Source organism: Malania oleifera, chromosome 8, assembly GCF_029873635.1.
Source record: "Malania oleifera isolate guangnan ecotype guangnan chromosome 8, ASM2987363v1, whole genome shotgun sequence".
In the NCBI taxonomy this organism is placed as follows: Eukaryota; Viridiplantae; Streptophyta; class Magnoliopsida; order Santalales; family Ximeniaceae; genus Malania; species Malania oleifera.
The window spans coordinates 97,146,150-97,168,505 of NC_080424.1; the positions used below are offsets into that span (position 1 = coordinate 97,146,150).

A 22,356-nucleotide genomic window follows, 5' to 3' on the forward strand; every position below is an offset into this window, starting at 1 on the left:
TAGATTTAGTACAAATTGATCAATTTTTGAATGGGTCAATTCGGACCCGACCTGTTTAATAAACGGATTAGGCAGGCTCAGGTCGGGTCACCTGCCGGGTGACTCGTTTAAAAATAAAATAAATGAGTGTTTTTATTTTTTTAACAAAAATATGTTATTTTATATGAAATGTTTAAAATTTTTTAAATAAAGAAATTATATTTTTTTAGACGGCTGACCCGTTTATTAAACAAGCGGGTTCAAGTTTACATAATAGTCACTCGTTAATAAATGAGTCAAACTGAACTTGACCCGTTTATGGCCCACTCGAACTCGACCCGTTAACTCGTTTTGCCACCCCTAGTCCTTCGTCACCAAATTATTATTAGAAGAGATAAAAAATAAAATAATATAATTGTGGAACCATTACTCATAACACATCTGTATCAACATAATTTAAGTGTATTGATGATGACATTTATCGCGGATAAATCGAAAACTTAAAAGGTGTATAGAGTCAATTAATTTAAAGTTATGTGTTTTGTATTTGCTTCGATAGTCTCGTTGAGTTAAGTTACATTAAACACTCTTAATTTATGTTTAGTGCAACACAATAAAAACTATAATTAATTTACATAGCATAAGGTTGGTAACTGACTAGCCTAAAAAATTCATTTATTCTATGTTTGGCTAGTGTTTGAATTTGGATTTGTATTATATTTGAATAAGATGTAATATAAAATTGTATCGAAATCTGTCTAAATTCTCCTAAATCTAAATCTAAGATCCAAAATTCGTTTTTTCAAACGCAACATTAGTGGTCGCAAGAGAATATTTTTTATATTTTTAAGTGATTCCAAGCAATTCAAATAACAATTATTTTTAATATGATTTGATGAGAAAAATGAAGAAAAGGGGGGGAAAATGCTTCATAAAGTGCGATAAGTGGAATTTGAGTTTTAAAACGTTACAAAAAAAAAAAGATGAATAATAAAACTATACAAGGGAAGAGTAGGGAAAACTGAAATTTTGAATTAGAAACGGGCAGTATTGACTTTTTAAAAATAAGTTTGAAATTACTAAATTTTCTTTATATAAATTTAATAATTTTATAAATTTTCATATTTTTATGATCTTCATGTGAGTGCAAATAAGTTATAATTTACTTAATAAAATTATTTATTAAAAATTTAATGGGCCCGCAACAAATCAATGTAGGTCCATCAATTGGATGGTTGTTGGCTGCAGTGACTAAGTGAAAAGACTAGATTATCCTTATTTTTTTTTATTTTTATGCATGTCAGTTTCTTAAATAAAGTTGTGTTTAGTATAATCGGAAATTTAATAAATTTAAATAAAATTAAAACACTATTTAGAAGCATAAATTTTGAATTTATATTTAATATGATATTTTTATCTTTAAAATTCCCACATTTTCTTAAATTTACCCTAAATGTAATTCCATACGAGGTTGAGGTTTTGTCTAAATCCTTAAAAAACTTCAATATTTTTCATATAAAAAATTGGTTTTAATATTTTATTATTTACGGGGACTCGAAACTCGAAACAAATGTAACTTTATGGAAGGAAGAAAACAATTTATGGATTCTCGCGTCGTCCTTACCGGCTGTGCCAGTCCCCGGTTCCCTCCGACCGCCGATTTCTCGGCCCGCGGAGGGTGAAAAAATCGCCAATTCAAACACAACTGTCAGGGGTGATACGGCCAAAGCCGTACACTGTAGAGAACGCATTTTCCTTCCGCTTTCTCGACTATAAGTTATTTTCTCGCGCATTTTCTCTCATTTTCTCAGTCGTCCTCCTTCTTCGTGTCTTTCACTCTGCGGAAAGGCGCTAGTCTCTCTCTGCAGAGAAAGAACACAAGAGAAGAAGAAAGAGCTTCCAGCAAGCTCCCAACTAAGCTCCTCATCCATGGAAAAATCGTCGCGTTCTCACCACAGACGCCACTCTTCCTCTGCTGCAACTCTTTCCAAGAAGAATCTCTCCAAAGTTCACAGCTTCGCCGGAAGAACAGCGTACGACGACGTCTTCGCCGGCACAGCGAAGTCCCGAGCTGCAAATTTTTCCTCCCGAGCCGAAGACTACAATGAGATTTTCAATAGCTCTAAAGCTTCGCGTGGTTCCTCGATTCCGGTTCTAGATCTTTCGACTCTCAAAGAAAGAGGTGGTCCGGGTCGCGTCCGTAGCTCCGAAATTGATTACGCGAAGATTTTTGGAGGTTTTAAGGATGCCGATTTTGCTGTATCGTATGAGGAATTGTTTGCTGGACCTAAGGGGGGAGAGAGTTCCTGCGATGAAGCCTGGTATGTTCTTTCTTTTCGAAGCGCATGTTGTGAACTTTTGTGATCTTCCGTAGATTCTGGCATGTTCTCTCTTTTGTTTCTACAGTGTATTTGGGAAAATAAAACTTGTTCTCATTGTGCTTCTCTGCCCAATGTAAGTGGTAGCTTGCACTTGCATTGGTTTTTTTTCTTCGTTCCTCTTTTCTTTTCCTTGGGTTTCTGGGCAAACAAAAGGAGAAGTGCTGAATTTGGAATATCTGTTCATGTTCAGGCATGCTTTTTTCAAAACTTAACTGTAATTTCGTTGAACTTTGCTTAATCTTGATGACCAATGCACATTATGTTCAGTCCTGTTGCAGCTTTTGATTACCGAGGGAAATTGTTTTATTGCCACCATCATTGCTGTTGATCATCTCGTCTGCTTTTATTCTTACCTTTTATTCAAACATTTCCTTTCCCAAAGGAAGGTGGGGGCATTTTTAACCTGTTGCTGAGAGCATATTACACTCAAAAGAATTCCTTAGGGTATTATTTATTTGTTACTGCTGGGAGGCGGCCAAAACCCAAAACCAAAGGGGGTGCGCCGAGACTTTGGTGGGTGGGAGCGCTTACTGTTAAGCTAACCTTGATTCTTGTTCCTTACGGGCATTGATAGACTAAATTCAAATATTGATTTGTTGGCTTCAAAACATTGGTAGCGGGGAAATTGAAGGCTTTTAGAGCTGTCATTTTCTCTGAATTACAGGCATTTTATTTCTCTTTTGGTGAACATGACCCAAATTTGTAACCCACCATACTGAAGATTTTGGAGTTATTGCCTCATCAATACTCGTTTTTCAAATAGATGTTTCGGATTGTTTTTTCTTTATTTCATCTATTACTTCCCTTCGTTTGAATCATTTTTCTTTTCCAACTAATTGAACACACACACACACACACACGGAGTTTTCTGCCCCACAAAGCTTCCAAGTTCCGCCCACCAGTTCAAATTCTGTGATACCATGAATTGTCTTGGAAGCAATATTCCTACTATGGCTCTCTTCAGTTCATAAATTTTCTAGAATTTTTATAAGATCTCAAATAGGTGAAATTACTACTCAATCCCTATAATTAGGTGTCTGTTTCTGTTTAAACCGTTATCTCTCAATTTTAACACTTAAGATCCTAAAATTAACGAATTGTTTCAAAAAACCTAAACCTTCAAATTATGGTATCAAAGGGCTTATATAAGCATCATGTGATATTTTATGTTGAAAATACCTAATTAGGTAAAATTAGGGATTTTTAACTAGAAAATTGTAAGAGTAACTATTATTGGAGTACAAATTGGGCATAAAACTGATTGCCAACTATCGAGTGCATCCAAGATTTGCCCAATTAGGAGTTTTAAGGCTGTAATTATCTGCTAAGCACATGTTAAAAGGTCATGTGATATTCAAATGAGTTCCTTTCCATCCATGAGTGAGACATCTTGTCTATTGTGTTAAATTGAAGCAATTTGTTAACTTGAGCGGTTTACATCAACAACAACAACAAACCAAGCCTTAAGTCCCACTAGGTGGGATTGACTACATGAATCCTTTTCCGCCAATTTATGCGATCATGGAAAAAATTAAAATGGTCGATAATTCCAATGAAGGTTATGGTTTCAAGTGTAATTTTATGTGTTAAAATGGAAATGGTTGACAATTCTGATGAAAGTTATCGTTTTAAGTGTAATTTGATCTTTTATGTAAGTTTCAACTTTATATAATAGTAGAGGTTACCAAATTACAAACAGTTCTCTTTGTTAGGAAGGGGGCATCCTTTTTAAATTTTTTTGGGTGGGGAATATTCTATCGATATTCCTTTAGATTTCTAATAATTACAAAAACACCCCCTCTCCTTTCAAAAACTACAGTGACACCTTGTGAAAGCTCATACTTAGTTGCACTGGTATCCTCTTATAGTATGGAGAATTATTATGTTAGGGTGCCAGCCGCATTGAAGTTACCCTCAATTAAAGGATTTGACTGGGTATTTAAAATTTAAGATAGCTAGGCAGCCTAAACTAATGTTTCTTGATAGTATGCTGTTAGTGGCATATCTGAATAACACGACACCTTGCTATTTTTGATAAAAATATTTCATTTTTTTTTGTTCTTTATGGTGAACAATTAAACATTGAGTCATTAAAGATCAAAATTTTATTTTAGTTTCAACTGATTTGATGCGGGGGGTTGATGAAAACAAGAAGCACCATTTAAGGATCCATTGCAAGTTGGGCCAATCACAAGGTCAAGAACTAAGAAGATCCAGGAAGCAATGCAAGGATCGATACAATCCACTTGGGCCAAGTTTGCAAATTTATCAAGTAAAACCCCAACATTCAAGATACAACCCGGGGGGAGGGGGGGGGGGGGGAACTTTTTATTTCAATAAGTGTAGGCATGTGGGCCTATTTTATGTTTATTAGTTACAGGCATTGAATTTAAATTCCCTAAACTCCTATAACTAATAAACATAAAATAACCCCACATTGAATTCAAATAACGTAACCCTAAACGCCTATAACTAATAAACATAAAATTGGTCTACACACATATACTTATTGAAAAGTCTACTCTAAACACTAGGCTATGCGCACCCCCCCCCCGGGGCGGTTGTAGCTTGTATCTTGAATGTTAGGGTCTTACTTGATAAATTTGCAAACTCGGCCCAAGTGGATTGTTTCATTCCTTGCATTGCTTCCTGGATCTTCTTAGCTCTTGACCTTGTGATCCCCAACTTGCAATGGATCCTTAAATGGTGCTTGTTGTTTCTCATCATTCCCCCGCATCATGTTTCTATCAAATGAATCATGTTCTAGGAAGTAATATTTATGAACAGTAACTCGGCAGTTATCAAGTACACTGTAGATAATGTAATAAGAGATCAGCACCATGTTAAGCGTTTTCTTGCAATCAAAATCATGAAATTAACAAGGAAAAAAAAAAGCATACCGGCAGTCTGAATTTTCTACAAAGAAGGAAAAAAAAAAAAAAAAACAGATCTCCTTTTGAAGTTTCAAACATATCTGTTGAATCCTGTATCGATTAGCAAGCAGACATTTTATTTTTAAATTAGATTAGGAGACACTGGGTTCGAACATATGTTTTTTTTTTTAAGTTATGTTTGTTTCACAAAAACCAACAAAATACAACTACCTATTCTTGTGTTGTATTGTTTAAGAGCTGAGGGTAATGGTATAAAAATCATTTTATTTGCTGAACTCTATTGTGTGAAATTGGTTGAGGAATGTTTTTTGTCATTTTCAAACTGGGAGGGTGTCAGTATAATGATGCAAAACATCATATTGTTTGATTTACATATGGTTATGCCCTTTCCTTTTTTACTTACATAGAGAGGAATCAAAAGTTCTGTTATTGTTCGAGTTGAGTTCTGGAGGTAAGAAATTGACGGAAAGGTGTTGCTCTTACTTATTCTTTTTTTTTTTTGGTTGGCGATTGTGTTCAGGACTCCTGCTGAAACAGGATCTCTTTCAGAAGATTCGGATTCTTTTAATTGCATGGAAGATAATCAGGTGCATTCATTTGAAGTATCTCATCAACTATTCGATGCCAAGAAGCAATTCAACATGTTGTATCATAAAACTAACCAAACAAACAGAGAGGGTGCAAATGGGACAACTTACATAGCCCAACTGAATGCTGTTCCTGGATTTACTTGTGTTATTGATGAAGACACTCCTTTAAGAAGGACTGATGGCAACAATGCAGTACCCCTGAAAATAAATGATGCAGCTCTTAACATGACTTCATGCAAGGAAATGAAAGGAAAACATTGCAAGAAGGCAGCGCCACATTTTCCGGATGACAGTGCTAACAAACCAACTTCTGGAAGTGATGTGAAATTTCAGAATGGTTCTGGCTCGAATGGATTCTCATTACACAATACAAATGAAATTAGCTTGAAAAAGCATCCCAATAAAGTGCCATCAGTATCAAATATATCACTGAATTTTGGTAATAGTGAAGATTATTCCAAGAGGTCAATGCGTTCAAATTTTGAGGGTGATGCTTCTGAGGGTTCAGCAGGTAGTTGTTCCCCGCCTTTTCTTGACGAGGAAATAGATGCAAATTCAGCTGCAGCCGCCTCTGCTGCTGCTGTAAAGAAAGCAATTGTGGAGGCTCAAGCAAGGATAAGAGTTTTGAAGGAATCAATGAAAAGAAAGAATGAAGGTCTTGAAGGTTCTGTCAAGTTCCGTTTTAAGGACGACTTGAAGGTAAAGGAGAAAAGGGAGGGTAAAATTTCTGATAGAACACAGAGGCTTGATGAGAAAGGGGAGGGTGAAATTGCTGATAGAGGAAATATATTCAACCAGAAGAAGCCTCAAGAAACATGCGAGAAAGTAGACATTGCAATGCAATCCTTTGCTGGAATAGGAATGCAAAATGCAAGGAAAATGAACAGAGTAACTCCAGTTTCCAAAGACAATGAGGTGCTTTTCATTTCGAGGGAAGCTTCAGGAGGAACACATGGCAAGAAATGTGGACCGATTCTGGAAGATCCGGGAAAGGATGGAACAGAAGAAAGGGAAGCAGCAAAACAGTTTCATGAATTTGAAAACATTAGTAAATACAAAGCAACCACCTTTGTTTCTGTGCAGGCTGACAATCAGAAGCAAATGATGCAATCTATGAACGACTATGAGCCGGAGAAAAAATTACCTGAAAATGGTGGGAAATTGCAAGCAGCTGCAGAAGCTTGTGAACAGGAAAAAATAGAGAAGAGGCTGCATGCAGTGCAAAGGGCACAAGAGTGGGAGAAAATACCTGATACAACCATCAAGCAGTGGGTGGAAAATGGCAGTAAATTGCAAGCAGCTGCAGAAGCTTGTGAACAGGAGGGAATTGAGAAGAGGCTGCATGAAGTGCAAAGGGCACAAGAATGGGAGAAGAAAATAGCTGATACAACCATCATGCAGCCAGTGGAAAATGGCGGGAAATTGCAAGCAGCTGCAGAAGCTCATGAACATGAGGAAATGGAGAAGATGCTGCATGGAGTGCAAAGGGCACAAGACTTGGGAAAGAGAACACCTGATGTAACCTTCAAGCAGCCAGTGAAAACTGGCAGGAAATTGAAAGAAGCTGCAGAAATTTGTGAATGGGAGGAAATAGAGAAGAGGCTTCATGTACCGCAAAGGACACAAGACTGGGAAGAATTTGAGAAGAACTTAAATTCAGCATCTGCAATCGATGAGCATCTAGAAGATAAATCAAGCGTTTTCTCAGAGCAGGAAAAACTTGAGGAGGAACAAACAGCATCCCATGAAAGGGAAAAGTCTGACAAGGAGCTAGAAGAATACCATGAGGCACTAGAAGACGTGATAGAACTTGAGGTTCAAGAGTTGGAGGATGAAAGTGAAAGCAGATTAGCTTGGGAACAGGTAGAAAATGGGAAGACAGTGGAAGCTGCTCGTGAAGAAGAGGTAAACGAAAGGAGATTAAAAGAAGTTCGTGAACAGGAAGAACAAGAGAAGAAACTAAAAGATATGTGTGATCAAAAAGAAAAAGAGAAGGAACTTAAAGAGGCTTTTGAGTGGCAAGAAGAATGCGATGAAAAACTACAAGAGGATTATGAGTGGGAAGAAAACTGTTACAGCTGTGAGGGAGAAGACGATGATGAAAGGTTTGATGAGGTTCATCAACAGTATTTGGATGAGGGACTGAATGTTTCTTGTGATGAGGAGGAAAATGAGGAGAGGCTAGATGAAGATTGTGGGTACGAAAGGAATGCAAAGCTTAAAGACCCTCAAAAGCTGGAAGAGTGTGACAAGATGTCAGAAGAGGCTCATTTGATAGAAGAAAATGACAAGGGGCTAAGAGAGGAATCTCAGGAATGGGAAGAAACAAATGGGATGTGGATAGATTCTACTCTTGGTGAAGAAGAGGAGGAAAGGATAAACGCAGTTCAAGAAGCTACTAAGCACGAGGAGAAGACTATTAAGGCAGATATTGATGCTTTCAAACAGGATGAACTTAAGAATGTAAATGGCACTCAAGAAGCATGTACAGATAGAGAAACTGGTAGTGATGGAGAAACAACTTGTGAGACTGTAGCACATGATGAGGTTGGGAGTATAGTAAAAATAATGAGAATTTCCTGTGAACTGGAAAATTATGAGGATTTTAAAGTTGTTAAAGTGCCTAATGTGGTGGGTGAAAGAGATGAAAGGGAACTATTCGAAAGAGTTGGCTTGGCTCAATGTGCCTTTATATGTGATGAGATCAAGAACAATGTGAATGGAGCATCCGATGCCCCTCTTTTTGATGGGACAGATTTAGGAGAAACCAGCATGAACTTTGCAGGTGAAGAAAGTGACTGGGATGAAAACCAACATAAACCTGCGTGCGATCTTGGACAAGATACTGAAACATTTGCTCATGAATTTGGGGATGATGCTGAGGATATTAAGGAGGCTGAGATTGCCTTTGAAGAGGAAGTAGACAACAATGATTTCAAAGCAGCTGATGGGAAAGTGTTTGAAAATGAGAAGACTTCTGACTCAACTCAACTACCTTGTATGTTTGAAGGGGATGGAGTCTTCGAAAAAGCTGAGGAGATCAAAAGAAGCCAAAATCCCGAGAAAGGTGAGAAGGAATTTAATGAAACCCCTATAGTGGAAGAGAGGGAAACCCTAAAAACTTCACAAAAAGAAGTGGGGCTGGAGGAGGGATGTGTTAGAAAATTGGATGAGGAAAAAGCAAGGGAAAGGAAAAGGGAAAAAGATAGAATAGCTGTTGAAAGAGCAATCCGTGAAGCCCGTGAAAGGGCATATGCCGAAGCCCGAGAAAGGGCAGAAAGGGCTGCTGTGGAGAGAGTGACTGCTGAAGCTCGACAAAGAGTAATGGCTGAGGCTCAAGAAAGATTAGAAAAGGCTTCTGCAGAGGCCAAATTATCAACTGAAAAGGCTTCTGTGGAAGCCAAACTGAGGGCAGAACGTGCTGCAGTGGAGAGAGCCACTGCAGAGGCCCGAGAACGTGCCCTAAAAAAAGCATTGTCTGGGAAGGCAACCTTTGATGCAAGAGAGTTGGCAGATAGGTCTGCCTCTGAGAAGTTTTCTGGTGCCTACAGGGATAATGGAATGAGGCGAAGTTTTTCTTCCGCTGTGAGTATCAGTATATTTCATTGTGAATCATTTTTACCCCTAAGAAGCATGTTCTTTAGTGGCATGTATAACTAAGATTGATGTGATTTCATGCAGGACTCTTTTCAAGGTTCTGGTCCTTCCAGCAGTTCAAAATATTCAAATTCTTCAAATCATGGTGGTATGTATGTTATATGCATTTTCATCATTGTTTAGGAATTTGAATGCATCGACTGTTCTTGCTGCTTCTAAACAAATTTTCTTCTTTATGAAGTTCCCTATACTGCTGAGAGATTTGATGAAATGAAAGGTGAATCTGCACAGAGGTGTCAAGCTAAGCTAGAGAGGCATCAACGGACAGCGGAACGTGCGGTATGCTTCCTTCTTTTCTGTGTTTCCTGCATACTATAGCTAGCTGAAATGTTTTTTGTTTTTACCCTGTTGTTCCCCACTCTAAAGAAATGCTTTTCTTGTTCTTTTAGGCAAAAGCTCTTGCAGAGAAGAATATGCGTGATCTTCTTGCTCAGAAAGAGCAAGCAGAGAGAAACGTAAGTATTCTTCCCAACAAGTTTGGAGATTTTTCCAATTATTAACAAGAGATTCTCTTACCCTCTGGAGCTTTTTGTTAATTGCAGAGATTAGCAGAAGCCTTGGATGCCGACGTCAAAAGGTGGTCAAGCGGGAAGCATGGGAACTTGCGTGCATTGCTTTCAACACTACAATATGTATGTGCAACTGTTTGGCTTATGTTTTCAGTTGAAACTTATGTTTATGCTCCAACCATTCTTGCAATACCAAACTCTTGTGCAAAAAGATGACATTACTAGTCCTCGGAGGATCCATGCTAGTCAAATCACACCCAAAAACAACCCCCCCTTTTCTTCCCCAAAAGGGTGATTGTTCTTAAACAAGAGGGTAATGACTTTTTTTTTGGTAAAAGAGGGCGGCACCTCTTATCTTTATTAGAAAACCCCTCACTTATGGCGGAGGAATACCGTGGTTCCAACTGACTTAACTAATTTATTCAAAACCAATAAACCAATGACCAACAACCAAACAAATAAATAAGAATTAGACAACTATAAGTGGAAAACTAACAAAACTACGGAAGGTCTCGAGAAATAAACCATCCACTACAGCCTTCACAAACACCAGCACAAAGCATTATGAGCGCAAGGAAGGAAATCTCAACAAATCCAATCGAATCATTCCCCTGACTTGCTGTGGAAAATCATCCTGACAACTATATGATCGAGATATACCAGATTTACCCTGCTTGGTAAAGAAATCCGCACTTTGATTCGCCTCTCTGTACACATGTTTCACTTTGTAATGTATGTCTCTCAATGCTAACACGCTCTTCCCACAATTTCCATAAGTTCGAAGCCGAACACTTTCCAGAATTAATCCACTGAACCAACAAAGTAGAGTCACAGGCAATCTTCACTTGATCAAACTCGAGATCTTTGCACAGATTAATCCCTATAATAATCGCTTTCAATTCAGCCATATTATTGGTTCCATAACCTAGTAATGAGGAAAAAGCTACTATAAATAATCCGTTTTCATCTCTTATCACTCCTCCACCACTACAATTACCTGGGTTACCTCTACAACTTCCATCCACATTCGACTTAACCCAACCTACCCAGATTTACACCATTTGACTACACGAGGAATACGAACCCTCACATTTTTTACTTGAATATCCAAAGCACGAAGGACTGCAATATCCGTGCAAGAAGCAAGTGCACATCTAGATAATTTGTCCGAAATGGATCTCATCCAATATTTAATATCAAGTCACACAGTTCTCACTGAATCATGAAATGATTCCAACTTGGCTCTACATCGACGAGTCCAAAGTCTCCAAATGATGAGACTAGGTATGAGACCTACCAAAATGCCTAACTGTGAGGTCCGTTTTGCACAACTAAACCAGAAATTAACTCTGGCTTTCCATGTATTCGTTGCCATACAATTAACATCTAACGCCACTGTTGTTTGTTTCCAAACCTCCTAAGCAAAAGATTCCGTGCAAAACACATGGTTTAGAGATTCAATCTTGGCATTTGAATAACAATCACACCGAGAGGCCATCTGAACACCAACTTCTTGAATATGAGTATCAATTGGATGACAAGCAAACCAAGACTTCTACATATAAATTGACACTCGTTTTGGCAACATAGGATGCCAGATCCATTTTGAAACTAAGAATTCCTCTTTACGCTCCCTTATAATTTCCCAAGCACTTGCCGTGGTAAATTTTCCATATGTTGAAGGTTCCCAAATTATTGTATCTAGACCCTCTTTGCAAGAAATAGCAGAGTTCACTACTTCCTCAGTCTGTTCTTCACCCAATAGATCAACTAATAAATCAACATTCCACCCATCTCTATCCTAACAATCTCGTGTTCGTAGCCTGTGGTTTCTGATTTCCTGAACCTTAGCTCAAAGGGGACCGAAGGCTAACCAACGATCAAACCAGAAAGAGGCCGACCCTTCTTTAATTTAAACCTGAACATGCTCTAATACTTCAAGTATCACACACGTGCAATCGATCTCCAAAATCGAGTTCCTTTATCTAGCTTCATTTCTCCCAAGTGGGGTCTATTATTCAAATACTTGGCTTTAAAGAATTGGTTCCACAGATTATCCATAGTTAACAATCTCCACACAAACTTCATATGCAATGATTTTTTTACTTCCTCAAAATCCCTAATATCCAAACCACCCTCACAAACAAGCTTACATATATTAGGCCAGGAAACACCATTTCCTTTTCCTTTTATCATTTACTCCATTCCAAAAAAAATTCAATAGTAGAGAATTTATCTTTGTGAATACAATAATAGGAATGTCAATTACTGCTAATTGATGAACCGTCATTGATGATAATATATGCTTAATTAAAGTTAAGCGGCCCCCTTGAGATAAAAGTTTAAATTTCCAACCCACTGTCTTTTTCCTCAATTTAGCAACTAGAGGCTCCAAAATACGGGCCGTAAGACAACCCAATACCAAAGGAACACCCAAGTATGTAGTAGGGAACCCTCTTTCCGCAAAGCCAGTCATCCTTAACAAGGATTGCTTCCAAGCATAAGCAATTCTCTTTGATAAAAAGATACTTTACTTATCTTTATTTATCATTTGAACAAACCAATCTTCATATTTCTTAAAAGTCTTGGTAAGCATTTGAATGGAACTTCTCTTACCATTAGCAAAAATAAGAATGTCATCTGCATAGAGTAGGTGAGATACCAAAGGTGCAAGAGGGTAATGACTACTCCAACTTATGCCCTCATTTGGTACACCATTTTATGGTTAACTGATATAATAAGAAATGTAGAACTTTGATCATCACAGTTAAACTGAGGATTATTGCTATTAATAATGACTTCATTTCTTATATCAAGGTCAGAACCTTTAAAATTTGCCCTTATTTGTAAAAAAATATATATGACCACTGGTAGAAGTCTTAAAACTGGTCAGTGTTCCTGTGTCAAATAATTTTTATACATACTATTAAGTAAATAATTCAGTTGTTTTCAAGGGGTGTAACTCAAGTGCGGCTGAAAGTTAACTTCAATTTCTTTCCTGGCAGATCCTTGGACCTGATAGCAGTTGGCAACCAATACCCCTAACGGATATAGTGACAACCAGTGCCGTGAAGAAGGCTTATCGGAAAGCTACTCTCTGTGTACATCCTGACAAGTTGCAGCAGCGAGGAGCAAGCATTCAGCAGAAGTACATCTGTGAGAAGGTTTTTGATCTTCTAAAGGTGCGTTGTTAGTTTCCTTTTCCTGTATTTCTAAGTCAATGCAGGTTGTAGCCCTGAAACTAGAGGGAAAACTGCAAGCATGGCACATACTGTGTACCTTCTCAGTCTAATGACAATAGGATATATATATATATATAGACCTCCACGTAATACATATATATATATATATATATATAATTTAGCAGTCTACGCTTGTGAAATTCTGGAGTAAGATAAAGAAATCTGAAACTCTTGTGTTCAAAGGACGGGCTGAAATGCAATTTTTACTTTCCCAAACAAGTTACAGCATTCATTTATTCCATTAAAACATTATAGATCTCTTGAGAAAATTTTGGTCCTGTTATCTGCAGGATGCTTGGAACAAGTTCAACTCAGAAGAGCGGTAGAAGATGGATGCCCTTGCACTTCCTGCAGGCAGCCAGGCAGGCATGGTGCACATCTGTTGATCTCAGAGACAGGGCAGTAAATACATTTTAGGCAAACAATCTGTATGAATCCATCAGTCTTGCATTTTCCAAGAGCAAAAGCTGTACTAACTCGTGGAACCTGCTATCCACTGAATGTTCATTTCAATAGGAAAAGCCAATGAAAATTCATTCCATTCAATCTGAGTACCAGATACAAGGTCCCTTGCATTTGCATAATCACGACAAGAAACAAAATTATGGACTACAAACTCAATCTGCAAAACTCTTGCACCCATCTAAAACTGAAATAGGATTTGAAGTTAAAGACACATGATAAATAGACATGCCAAAGAGCAGGCGAGAGGGTTTGTGTGCATAATTCACAAGCCAAGAGAATGCAGCATTATGGCATTTTGTGCGTGCATGCGGTTCTCAGCTTGTGGGAATACGATGGAGTTGGGCGCTTCAATAACCCCATCAGTCACCTCCGCGCCTCTTTCTGCTGGCAAACAATGCATAAAATACGATTTTGGGCCAGCTAACTTCATAAGGGTTTCATCCACCTACAAGTAGTTGCACACAGCTAATGAGGACCACCAGAATGGAAGTTAAAGCCCCATTTGAAAATGGAAATAAAATAAAATATGAGAAAAATCATTTTGCATTTACTTCTGTGTGTAAATTAAAAAAGTGAGACTTTGTTCTAAAATGGTGAAAACTAAGAAGAAACAAAGGTTATTACTGTGTAAAATCAAATTTTAATTTGATTTAATATATATTACTTTTTTTGATAACAAACATGAAAAAGTGAATTCCTTTGTTTTATCTTTCCTTTTGCTAATATCTTTTCAAGTTTTAAACTAGACCTGTCACAAAAATCTTCAACACCCCCCCCCCTCTTATTTTTTCAAGTTTTAAACTGGACCTGTCACAAAAATCTTCAAACCCCCTCACCCAACACAAAAATATCCCCACAAAATAATTTTTCCATTGCTTAATTATTTTAACGGACCTCAATATGACCCCCCAAGTTGGCATTTTAAGTTAATCAAAGCCAACGCCTTCAACTTCTCCATGGGTTGATTTCTACCACAGCCATTAACATGTTCAGAAATCAAACATGAATTGGGTGGCATAATGGTGCACAGTGGAAGGCATGGTTCTTCACTTCTTCAGCCAGCTACTGCAATATTTTAGCAGTGTGGTTTGGAACGATTTGAGTAACAAGGTGATATGGAAATGCTATTATACATGTTTCAACTGGAATTCCTCATTCATTGACAACTCACTGTCATTTTAGCGCTTCTGGCAATTAAAATTTTTCAAAAATTAAGATAGTCAGGATTAGGATGTTCAAAGAATAAGTAGTCGGGATTAGGATGTTCAAAGAATAAGCAACAACATAACAAATGATTAAGTGGGAAATAATATATAAATGTGAAAAAGGTAAAAACCACTGAAACAAAAGATGAGAAAACCCTGATTATGGTTATTTAGATGTGCAACATAATGACCATAGTTGAATTTAGGTGTGAGGATATTCTTTGGAAATGAAAAAAATAAAAATAAAAATTGAGAAGGATGTTGGTAGGAGGGGTGATAATAAAAAGGGATAATAATATAATAAAAATTAACATAGGAGGTAGTATACCTGAAATCCTTGAAACACTTGATGACGATGTGCAGCTTCCTCCTTCTGCCCCATGCTGGCCCACACATCCGAGTACACAACATCAGCTCCTTTAACAGCTTCCTTTGGATCATTTGTTATCTCAATCTTGCTAATTCCTGCACCTCGCGCTTTTTCGACTGTGCTCTCATCTGGCTCAAAACCTTTAGGGCAGGCACAGACAAAATGGAAAGGAACAACTGATGCCATCAAGAGCCAAGAATGCACAATATTGTTTCCATCTCCAACATAAACAACCTGGATTTCACATGGTCATTTAACCAAATATTTTTACTATTTTAACAAATGAATCTTTGATCAGTAACATAGTGAGCCAGGGGCAGACCTTAGTTCCTTCTAATTGACCAATGTGTTCAATTATTGTAAGGGCATCAGCCATTATTTGGCAAGGGTGGTTGTAGTCTGTCAGGCCATTTATGACGGGTACGCTTGCATGTTTAGCCAGATCTAGAATGTCCTGCAATAGAACAGGAGAAATAACAAAGCACTAAGTTTGCAGAAAAGGGCAGGCAAACTATTTTCTTGAGGAAAAAAATATTCAAAGGCCAATAACTTCCAGAAAGTAAATAAATTCATTAAAAATTTGCTTTAAAAAAAAATTAAAAAGCACCACCATCAACATGAAAAAGAACGCAGCAAGTGCTCGTTTGGTACAAACTTAAGCAAATAAGCAATGATAAATTGTAAAAGAGCCACTCAAACAATTATTTAATCTGTTACAATTGCCTTTAAAATATAAAGAAGATTTAAAAAAAAAAAATTTGACTTCCAAATTAGCCCCACTGAGCGTCACATAGGCAAGTGCGAACTCCTTTTTTCGCCCTCCCATCCCCCTCCCCCAATTTTTTTAAAAAAATGAAAACAACAACTCTGTAAAAGCAGAACCATTTTTCCAAAACTTCCATGTGAAAGTTTAAGATAAAAGTTTTAACTAGAAGTTTTCCTTGAAGATGCTTCCTAAAGCACTTGAGGAATCAGACTATGGACCTATTATAACATATGCCATATATGAGGATCTAAACCAATCATACAGCCAAAGTATCTTTCCATATAAGGAATACACTTTTATTTCTGCACCCTAAATACCTACTCCATTTCTTTGTTACGATGGAAACCATATACCTTTATATCATTTGCAGCTATCTTAGCCTCCTTCAAAGGTTGATGTACTCATCACAGCTGTAGATTAAAAGAAAAGCATGGGAAATGCGGACAAAAGGAAAGACTGCAGACGAGATGATGTGTGCATTCTGCTCTTTTTTTATTAGATGGTTTTCATATTGTTAAAAACACAATGTGGTTTTAAAAAAAAAAAAAATTAAAGTCCTTTGTAAAGCATTTTTTGAAACAATGTACTTGCAAAATTAGAGAGAAAGATAGAGGCACATGTTTCATGACTTTATTTTCCAGAGGCTTTAAGAGAGAGAGAGAGAGAATACAATAATAAAGCTAATCCAAAATCATTAAAAACAATAAGAAAAATAAACTGCTTGACTAATTTACTCCTTTATTTTATCTATTGCAAAAAATTAGTAGTAGAATATAAGTTACTAATCTAATACCATAAGTCAAAACAAAAGCACTAACTTATAACATGATTATACTTAACAAGATTATGACGCTGACACATACATGAGAAACTCACCAGCATACCTGATGAGCAAAAACACGAGCCATAATGATGTCATTATAGCGAGACAGTACACGAGCAACATCACGAGTTTCCTCCCGCTTACCCATCTGGATGTCATCTGGTCCTAAATATATAGCATGGCCTCCTAGCAAGAAGAACCCAGTCTCAAATGACATCCGTGTTCTCATGGATGGCTTTGCAAAAATCATAGCCATTGTTTTCCCTTTAAATGGGAGGAATGTTCTATCGCCTGACTTTAGAAGTTTCTTGACCTCAATGGCACGATCTAAGATCTTCAAAATAGTACCTTTGTCAAAATCACTAATGTGAAGAAAATCCTTGAGCTCTGTATTTGCTGGAAAACAAGGAGGAAAGAATTCGAGTCAAATAAGCTTGTGTGATCAATAGTAGAAGGGGCCAGTGGGGAGAAGGTGGGATGGGGGCAGTTGACCCCCCATGCTACCAAAAGTGAGAAAACAAATACTCATTACACTGGCCTAAAAAAATCTCCTACTATATTACAGGGTAATAATGCAAGTTATGTTTTCTAGAGGGGGTTAAAGAAGCTTTCTGCTATTCTCATATTGAATATTAAAACCAAACCCCGACTCAACCCTCAAAAAACAAGTTGCTTTCACTCTTTCCTCCAGTCAATGTCAGATGCTTTAAGCAATCCCTCTACGCTTGCTACAAAGAGAATGCAATAACCAGGTTCTGCAATGAGCCACTTTGATTCACCGATGATCATTTATAATAGCAATGAAAAACTAAGACTTACCAAGACACTGTGGAACATTCACAAAAAGAAAGACTCATTGTGGTCGAAATGGATACATCAGATTTATCTTAAACAGGGCAGCATCTGGGAGATCTCAGCCAGACATGATGATTCTCCCTTGTTCAAAAAAATTGTGGAGATTAGAAATATACTGATACTTCAATGCGGTGACAGACTAAATGCAGTGAAACAGCTGGAGCTATGGTGTTCTGGAAATGAGATAATCTGTTCTAAAGCTAATAATTTTTGGAGAAATAAAGGTGCTAAACTGCCATTGTACCCTCTGATCTGGAGAAGTGGATGCACTCCAAAATACTCCATACTATGGCTAGGTGCTAAAAATAAATTGTTAACTAATTACAAACTCTCGGGTGAGGATAAGGAGTTGCCCTGTGCCCTGTGCATGTCTGAAATTGAGATGGTGAATCACTTTTTCTTCAAATGCAGAGTGGTTAAGGAGGTCCGGAATTATCTTAGAGGCTGGCTTGGATGGCATAAGAGAATGACAACTTTAAAATGCTGCCTTAAAATGGATGAAAAAAGAAGCTAAGGGAACAGCAATAACATCAGAGGCGTGCTTGTGTGGCTACAACAGTATATTGGATCTGGCACTTCAGAAACAAAAAGAAGTATGAGAAAATAGAGACTCCGGTTGATGTCTTCATCAAATGCATCCAGGGGCACGTATACAGAGCTATGTATGATAAATTCCCATTTCTTACTCAGATTGGGGCTGGGAATCCAGGTTAGATTACATTGTTAATGTACTTTCCATATGTCTGATACTTCCTTTTTGATGTCCTCGTAGTTGGATAGAATGAGTCTTGTCTGTTAGAAGGGCTTTTTGACTTGTCTATTGATTGTATTGTAATGCAATGTGATGAGGGCTTATTTGCCCTTTGAGCCTGGGGATGCCCAGAGTATGTTGTATATATACACTTGATTAATATATTTACCTTTACTGATAAAAAAATAAAATTAAATTAAGGCTTTAAAAAAATTTTATTTTGATACAATGCTTCCTTTTTCTTTTAACCTAAAAAAACTAGGTTTAACAAAATGGCTTAAATTTAGATAAAATGACATTTTGATTATTTGATAAAATGGTTTCTATATGCAATTTCCCTTAGGTGAATCACTTTTATTTTTTTATTTTCAATATTTTGCTTTTGTGAACAAAGAAATAAGTTCATTTAAAAATTTTCTGGTTCAATTTCCTTTGTTCTCTCTCTTTTTTTTTGGGCTAGAGAAGTTTTATTTTCTAGCATGTTATGGATTTTTGCTCAATTCTCCGTATTTCAACCCTCATAATTTTTACCCATAGATTTTACTAAGCGTATGAATTGTTCAGTCTCCTTTTAATGAAACATTGTTCTGGATATATTTTAATTTTTTTACTATTAAGAAACTATTCAATATATTTATTGTACTAATTTGTTTGTCTTAGATACTATTTAATATATTTATTGTACTAATTTGTTTTTCTTAGATACTATTTAATATATTTATGGTATTAATTTGTTTGACTTAGTTACCATATCTTTTTTTTTTTTATATACAAATTTATGTACAAAATAAACAATTTCATAGCGTTAGAATGTCCTAAGAAATTTAAGAAAGCTAGTACATAAAAGTAGTAAAATAAAAAATTAGCATTACAAGTATATTAACACCAATTTTACCACATAATTACAAATATAACAATTAGAAACCTGAAAATTTTTAAATATTAAAAAAATTATGAATCTGCTCCAAATAACAGCCCAACAAAGCAACTCATAAATTCCTTGAATCTAGTCTTGCCAATCCTAATTCTAAACTGCATGTTATTCACAAGTTCTTTGGTCTGCAAATTGTAACTTAATAACAGACAATGGTGTGCCATGATCACTTTTCCAGTCAGAAGCATATCCGTATCGAATGCTCTTAATTCAGAATATTAAGGAGGTTTTAAAATGTTCTGAGCAGCCATTAAAGAAATCTATACATATATGTATATATATACATATTTAAAAAATCATCCTAAATAGCTTCAAATGAGCAAATCTATTTGTTAAAAGCGCACTTCTAGTAGCAAGTAGCAAGTCTCACCTATAAAAAGCTGAGGAGTTTTGACTTTGGGAAATCATGACCAGATAAAATAGAAAGCAAATGTTATTACATTACGGGCTCTTTGTGGCTGTATACTTCCCCTCATTCATGTTAATAATCAGACCTTTGTGACATACATTTTATACCTTCATAATAGGTGATTCAACGTTAAATTCAACGAAGCATGATTAATGGTCATTGGCAAGTGGGTGGATCATGTTTGTGATTGGGGGTTCACATAATCATCTATTAGCTAGAGTTTGGAGGAGGCAAGCAATGCCCCCAAAGCACTGCACTAATTTATAGGGAAAATTTTCTTTTAGAAAAGGAATATTAGTCATAGTTTTCTTACTTCAACAAAGACATAGATGACAAATACCTAAGTTCCAGTATCACATGAAAAATCTCATACAGTTCTCTAAAATTTTCATGAGAAACATATATAATGAGTCGTAATGAAATAATGAAATATTCTAGATAAAATATCTTGCACAAAAGAATTCAATAAGAAAAAATTTCGTTATGTGCTTGTAAATCTATTTTGTCCAATCAATTCAATAAATTCATGAGTTACCCTCTTGTTACTTAAGAGTTTGTAGTCTCCTTTCAGCAGAGTGACTTTTATTAGTGGAATCAGACAATTTCTTATTTCCTTGTCATACAAAGCTCCTCTATATTCCCCTCTAAGACGTGCACTCGTGCATTTGTTCATATGCTTTCGGAACTTCCACGCTCCGAAATTCAAATAAACGTTACAGACATTTCAAAAAAGATGAAATCTTGAAATCTTAAAATAGGCTAGGATTATAGAGACGCTTTTCCAATGCATAATCTTCATCATATTCATAAGAGTTTCAACAAGAGATGCAAATTTAGAAGGAGGAGGGGGTGGTGGGGAAGCATGAAAAAACCCTAGGTCTTAAGCATTTCAGCAATAAAGTTTCGACAAACGATAACAAAATTGCCCGCGCGAAAAATCACATCAGCCAGCTAAAGGACTACCGCTGACCTTTTCCATTCACGAAAGAGGAAGGCGAAGTTGCCGAGGACGTTTGACAGGATATTCTGCCCCGCATAGCCGGAACCCTAGCCGGCGAAGACACAGAAATGTCCGCAAAATTGCCGGAGCATCGCAAGGATTGGCGAGAAATCCGTCGGGGGAAAGAGGAGGGCGACGAAGAGGAGAGAGATGCCGTGTCTGATGGCACTGAGCAGATACATGACATCGCCGCCATTGTTGTTGGGGGAGGAACTCTGGAAACGTAGAGTCGTAGACTGGTGGACACTGCAGTTCTGGAGGGTCCAGACTCTCGAGGCGCTTCTTAGAATATACCGATATGCATTTTAAAATAAAATAAATAACCCTAGTTTTTTTTTCTCCCTTTTTTTTTTTTTATTTTGCAACGAAAATTTGAAAGTTGATACTTTTTGGAAAATTTAGATACATATTTATTTTTAATTATTTATAATTCATGTAGTGAAGATTTTAACTGCATTTTAATAAATACAATATATCAAATATTATTTTAATAAGTAATTCAATATTTTATTTAAGATTGTTCAATTTTATATGCTTTTTTACTATTAATAAACATATTGATTTTATCCAAAAAAGAGAAATGAATGACATCTCTTGAAAGATAAAATTGGAGAAATTATTTTTGGGTTATGTTGAAATTTTTTTTTTCATGTGCTGGATCATATGGGCTTTGACTATATATGAATTAAATGGATTTGCTTCGGTATTTGTTTTACATACTTTTTAATCTTTTTAATGTCGACCTCTAGATTGAAAATTTTTTTGAATTCTTTAATAAAAAAAATGGTCCATTATTACACTTTTATTAATAGGGGAATGATTAAGGTAATTAATATTAATTTTTTTCACGAAAGGGATAATTCTATAATGACATCCCATCTATTTTTTGTCAATGGTACCCTTGCCTTTTTGCAAGGATTTAATTATTTTACTTAATTGCAGTAGTTGCATAGTATTATTCTATATTATTTTATAGTGGTTAGGTGGTAAATGAGTCATCAACTAGCACTCATATTTTATATTAAAAGATAAATAGTGCAAAAGTTCAGTACAAATTTTATGATACATCTTATTTTTGTAACAAAATATCAGGCTTTGCTTTGAATTTTTATTTATTTTATTTATTTTTTGAGGGCTCCATTCTAATTTTGATTTGTACCATGAAATGAAAAAAACTTTCATACTTTTTTTTTTTTAAATGTGATTTTGACTCCCCTTGAGGTGGAGTCTCATCTTGTGAGTCCTACCTATAACCAGATTGAACCAATGTGATGATACCAATTATTCTAAATGAACAAAAAAGGTAAATGGTCATTCATTGATTTATTTGATTAGAATTTTTTTACTAGAAAAAGGGAACTACACTTGACATAACATATAATGTTTGAAGTAGAAAATGCTCTAATTTCGATAGGAGAAAAGAAACAAGTAATGAAAAACTTAAAATCTCACGATTTACAGTCTTTTTCGTTTCAGAATCTTGAGTGGTGATAAATTGAGAAACGGGGTTTACCGTCTTTCTTGGT

At 36.3% G+C, this 22,356-nt stretch overlaps 2 protein-coding genes across 2 annotated transcripts; one reads left to right on the forward strand and one right to left on the reverse strand.

Moving 5' to 3' along the window:
• The first annotated feature begins 1,587 nt into the window (after positions 1–1,587).
• Positions 1,588–13,798, forward strand: LOC131163049 (auxilin-like protein 1). Its single transcript, XM_058119751.1, has 8 exons — positions 1,588–2,300; positions 5,775–9,429; positions 9,526–9,589; positions 9,683–9,780; positions 9,891–9,956; positions 10,044–10,133; positions 13,016–13,192; positions 13,543–13,798. Exons 1-8 carry the CDS (start codon positions 1,909–1,911, stop codon positions 13,576–13,578), a joined length of 4,578 nt encoding a protein of 1,525 aa, XP_057975734.1. The 5' UTR covers positions 1,588–1,908; the 3' UTR covers positions 13,579–13,798.
• Positions 13,760–21,122, reverse strand: LOC131163050 (ornithine transcarbamylase, chloroplastic). The gene is made up of 5 exons (XM_058119752.1): positions 20,801–21,122; positions 16,943–17,277; positions 15,615–15,746; positions 15,251–15,526; positions 13,760–14,162 (listed from the first exon to the last, which is right to left on the reverse strand). Exons 1-5 carry the CDS (start codon positions 21,024–21,026, stop codon positions 13,980–13,982), a joined length of 1,152 nt encoding a protein of 383 aa, XP_057975735.1. The 5' UTR covers positions 21,027–21,122; the 3' UTR covers positions 13,760–13,979.
• Between the last annotated feature and the right edge of the window lie 1,234 nt (positions 21,123–22,356).

What these genes read in the sequence shown, in the direction of transcription:
- LOC131163049 (XM_058119751.1), top strand. Translation starts at nt 1,909, where the DNA reads ATGGAAAAATCGTCGCGTTCTCACCACAGACGCCACTCTTCCTCTGCT. An exon ending in AACGGACAGCGGAACGTGCG is followed by an intron (nt 9,781 to 9,890) that starts GTATGCTTCCTT and finishes TTGTTCTTTTAG; the next exon opens with GCAAAAGCTCTTGCAGAGAA. An exon ending in TGCTTTCAACACTACAATAT is followed by an intron (nt 10,134 to 13,015) that starts GTATGTGCAACT and finishes CTTTCCTGGCAG; the next exon opens with ATCCTTGGACCTGATAGCAG.
- LOC131163050 (XM_058119752.1), bottom strand. Translation starts at nt 21,026, where the DNA reads ATGGCGGCGATGTCATGTATCTGCTCAGTGCCATCAGACACGGCATCT. An exon ending in CTCGTGTTTTTGCTCATCAG is followed by an intron (nt 15,747 to 16,942) that starts GTATGCTGGTGA and finishes GTTCTATTGCAG; the next exon opens with GACATTCTAGATCTGGCTAA. An exon ending in AAGTGTTTCAAGGATTTCAG is followed by an intron (nt 14,163 to 15,250) that starts GTATACTACCTC and finishes AACTACTTGTAG; the next exon opens with GTGGATGAAACCCTTATGAA.